This window comes from Xiphophorus maculatus, chromosome 12, assembly GCF_002775205.1.
Source record: "Xiphophorus maculatus strain JP 163 A chromosome 12, X_maculatus-5.0-male, whole genome shotgun sequence".
Lineage (NCBI taxonomy): Eukaryota > Metazoa > Chordata > Actinopteri > Cyprinodontiformes > Poeciliidae > Xiphophorus > Xiphophorus maculatus.
Window position 1 is genome coordinate 2,970,403 of NC_036454.1, and position 3,736 is coordinate 2,974,138.

At 39.7% G+C, this 3,736-nt stretch overlaps 1 protein-coding gene across 1 annotated transcript; it reads right to left on the reverse strand.

Annotated features, from left to right (window-relative positions):
- Positions 1-289: 289 nt before the first annotated feature.
- LOC102224626 (nuclear factor 7, brain-like) lies at positions 290-2,841 on the reverse strand. The gene is made up of 2 exons (XM_014475352.2): positions 2,255-2,841; positions 290-1,880 (listed from the first exon to the last, which is right to left on the reverse strand). Exons 1-2 carry the CDS (start codon positions 2,726-2,728, stop codon positions 936-938), a joined length of 1,419 nt encoding a protein of 472 aa, XP_014330838.2. The 5' UTR covers positions 2,729-2,841; the 3' UTR covers positions 290-935.
- Between the last annotated feature and the right edge of the window lie 895 nt (positions 2,842-3,736).

A 3,736-nucleotide genomic window follows, 5' to 3' on the forward strand; every position in this document is an offset into this window, starting at 1 on the left:
TAAACAGGAAGTGGAGGCTGAAAATTATCTTCTGGGAAAATGGAGGAAGGTTTTCAGGAATGTGATGCAATGGGTTGTTATTGTTCTGTCACATAAACTACTGGTGATGTCACCTTCTGTCCTCACAAACAGAAACAGTTCATCAGTCCGGTGAGTCAAATCTTCACTACATCAGAACTTATTCAGCAAATATGTTTCATTCTCCACTTCAGCACTTTAACTCATTTCTGGAAGAAACAAAAACCACCTCAGCATAAAGACTTGTTTTTTATTGAGAAAGTTCCTTCAATTTTACAGTTTAATATTATGTGAATAAATTGTGTATTGAGGAAATTAAAAAAATCATCATATTAATGAGCCAAAAACAATCATTAAGAAACGGAATCTGAAAATGTATTATATTTAGTTTTTCTGCTAACATGAATTATTACAATTAAAAACAACGGCAACAAGAAAACCCAGTTAAGAATCTGAGCTCTTTATGTTCTTTCTGAAATTCAGTAAATAGTTTTTACAAAACAGAGTTAGAAAAAGAACATTTTAAAATAATAGAATGTGAAGAAATGTCCAATGGTGGTGAGAAAGATAATTGAATGAAGATTAATAAAACAATATTTTCTCCAGTTTGACAAACATTTCCCCAAATATTTTCTACATTTTCTGCTATATTAGAAACTGAGATCAAAACTTTCAAAAATTAACATGTTTTTATACAAAGCTGACAAAATTAACAGAAGATACATTCACTGATGTTTTAATTCTGAATATAGTTTTTTAGTAGCACATTTAGATTCTTATTTTCAAAAAAGTTTAAAACGCTTCAATAATCAAAGATGTTTATTAATAATTTCATAAGAATATTGATCGGACTGCAGATAGAAACTGAGCTAAAAGTGTAAAATTTTTCAGATATAAAAAATACATAACTTTGAACTTTAAAAAGAAATCTCAGTTTCACAGATTTTGATCTCAGAAGTTTTAGCATTCTCAGAAATATAAACAGCTAAATAAGCAAAGAGTTTCTCAGTGAAAGTTTCTCTGTGAGTGTAGATGTGACTCTTGTCTTCAGAGTCGTAGAAGGAAACCTCCCCTCTGTCATAGTCCAGCTGGACTCTGATCCTCTGGAGACTTTTATTCACTGTCAGAGTCTTATTAAAATCATTAGTGTATTTTCCATCACGATGCCATAAACACCAGAATCCATATTTTGGTGAAGCAAATGTCTCTCCCTTCCTGTCAACAGATTCTTTAGCCAAACCAATGACCCAGTCAGGATGATCTCCCACCTTTACCTCCCAGCTGTGTTTCCCTGAGCTGAAGCCCTCAGAACCAAAAACATTGGGGTACTCAGTGTTTCTCTCTGGATTATCAGGAAGCTGCTGCCATTTGCCTCCATGTCTCACCCTGGTCAGATCATCAGACAGATGGATCCATGGACTTGCAGTGTTTGGGTCCAGAATGACGGGACTGAACTTCACCTTGCCCTTCATCTTCTCCCAGACTCTGAAGGACAGGTTGCCCAGGTGTTGGGCCACATCTATCAGAGCTCCTGACACCAGCTGTGGATCTGGCAGTGACCTCTGACCTCTGGCTCTGCTCTGAGTGGCTTTATAACTGCTGAGGAACGACAGGTTGTCTTTCTGCAGCTCTTCTTCAACAGCAGAGATACTGTCTGACAGAGAGGAGATCTGCTCCTCAATCCTCTTCATCTCTCTGCTGATAGTCTTCCTCTTCTGCTCCTCTTCCTCCCTCAGAGCTGCCAGTCTGGACTCCTCTTCCTCTCTCAGGAACTGGTGGAGCTTGTTGAACTCTGCTCTGATCTGTCTCTCTGTGGACAGCAGCTGCTTCTTGGAGTGTTGAATCACATCATCATATATTTTCTGCACTTGTGTCATGAATTGTGGAGGTGCAGTAGTAGGTGGTGAGACTGACGCCGAGGACCCAGGTTGAAAGATTAAAATATTATTTTAATGTAGATTCCAGAAAAACAAAAGTCTGATAATCCAGGTAGCACAGCTTGAGAGCGGAAGGCTACGGCTCTATACTGGTAGCCACTGGTCAGAAAACACAGCTGACGGCAGACTGGAATGACAGCTTGACAAGTACCTGACAAAGACACAGAAACACAGGTGACACAGGAGGTAATCAGGGAATGAGACACACCTGGGAACAATCAAGGGGAAGACAGGACAACACAGAGACTCAGAAGACACAGAAACTTAAAATAAACACAAAGAAAAACTCAAATCATTACATCTTCTTTGTGTTTGTTCCTTTTGTCCTGCAGAGACTTTAAGTCAGATTTCAGCTGCTCCTTCAGATCTCTGACTGCTTGTTCAATAGGAACCACTTTGTGACTCTGGTGGAGAGAAAAGTCACAGACAGGACACACAGCTCTCTGCTCGTCTTCACAGAACAGTTTAGGATCTTGGTGTTTACTGCAGACCACCATCAGCTGCTTTTCTCCTGTTTCTGTCTCTGATGATCCAGATTTCTGTCTTCCAGTGAAATAATCAGCCAGTTCCTTCAGAGTGAACTTAACATATGGGACATCCTTAGAAGATCTTCTTAAACAGATGGGACAGTTCTTGTTTCCAGTTTGTTCCCAGAATTTCTCCAGGCAGCTTGAACAGAAGCTGTGGTTGCAGCTCAGAGACACAGGATCTCTGAAAGTCTCTGAACAGACATGGCAGCTCAGGAAACGTTCAAGAAGAGCTCTCTCTGCCATTTTCTACAGAAATCCTTTGGTACAAAAACTCACCAAGTCAAAGTTTCTGCAGCTTTTTCTTTAAATTCCAGTGAACATTTGTTTTCAGCTCAGCTCTCCACCCTGTAATGGCATCTCAGCTCTGCTCAACTCAGTAAAAATACTTTCATTTCCTCTGAGTTACACTTTCCAGTCAAACAGGTTCTGTTTTGTAACTCTGCATCTCTTTTACTGCATCATAATTTCCCTATCAGTAAGACCTACTTTACATTTTCAGAATCAAATTGTTTTTAAATCTAAAGCTCCAGAAGGAACACAAATATTTTGATGAAACAATAGAAACAATAAATACAGAGATTAAAGCCATCAGGTTTTCTATTGAATCCTTTTGATCATAAATGTGATTTTTGCCTCCTGCTTGTTACAGGGAGGAGTACCCAGCGAGCAGCTCTGCATGCGCAGGGAGAACATGTAAACTCCATACCAGACTTAAGTGTTTGAACTCCTGTAAAATCTGGGATTTGCAACAAGCCTCAGTCTAAATGCCACACATAATCAACTCCAAACACACACTATCCTGAAACATCTGATTAATGGAGCGACACCATTTTCTTTCAGACAAACGTGATTTAAATTCTGCATTTGGATCAGAACCGCCTGCCTGGGTTTATTCTGTGACTCTGATCTTCATGTGTGAATTCAGGGATCACGGCGGCTGTTTGCAGACACCGTTTGTCTCCTGGAGGTGACTGTTGGCTGACTGATGCCTTCCAAGAAGTCATGGCAGGAAAACATTTCCATGCAGAGAGCTGCAGTCATCATCCACCTGATCATCTGCAGACACACTGACAGGCTCACTTCATCCAGGAAATCTGAATAATTCACTTTCCTTGTTCAAAAAGAACTCTGCCATTTTCTACAAAAGTCCTCCAGAACTCATCTAGCTAACTTTATTGAGATTGTTCTTTAAAGTCCAGGAAACATTTTGTTTCAGCTCAGATCTCCTCCCTGTAATAGCATCTCAGCTCT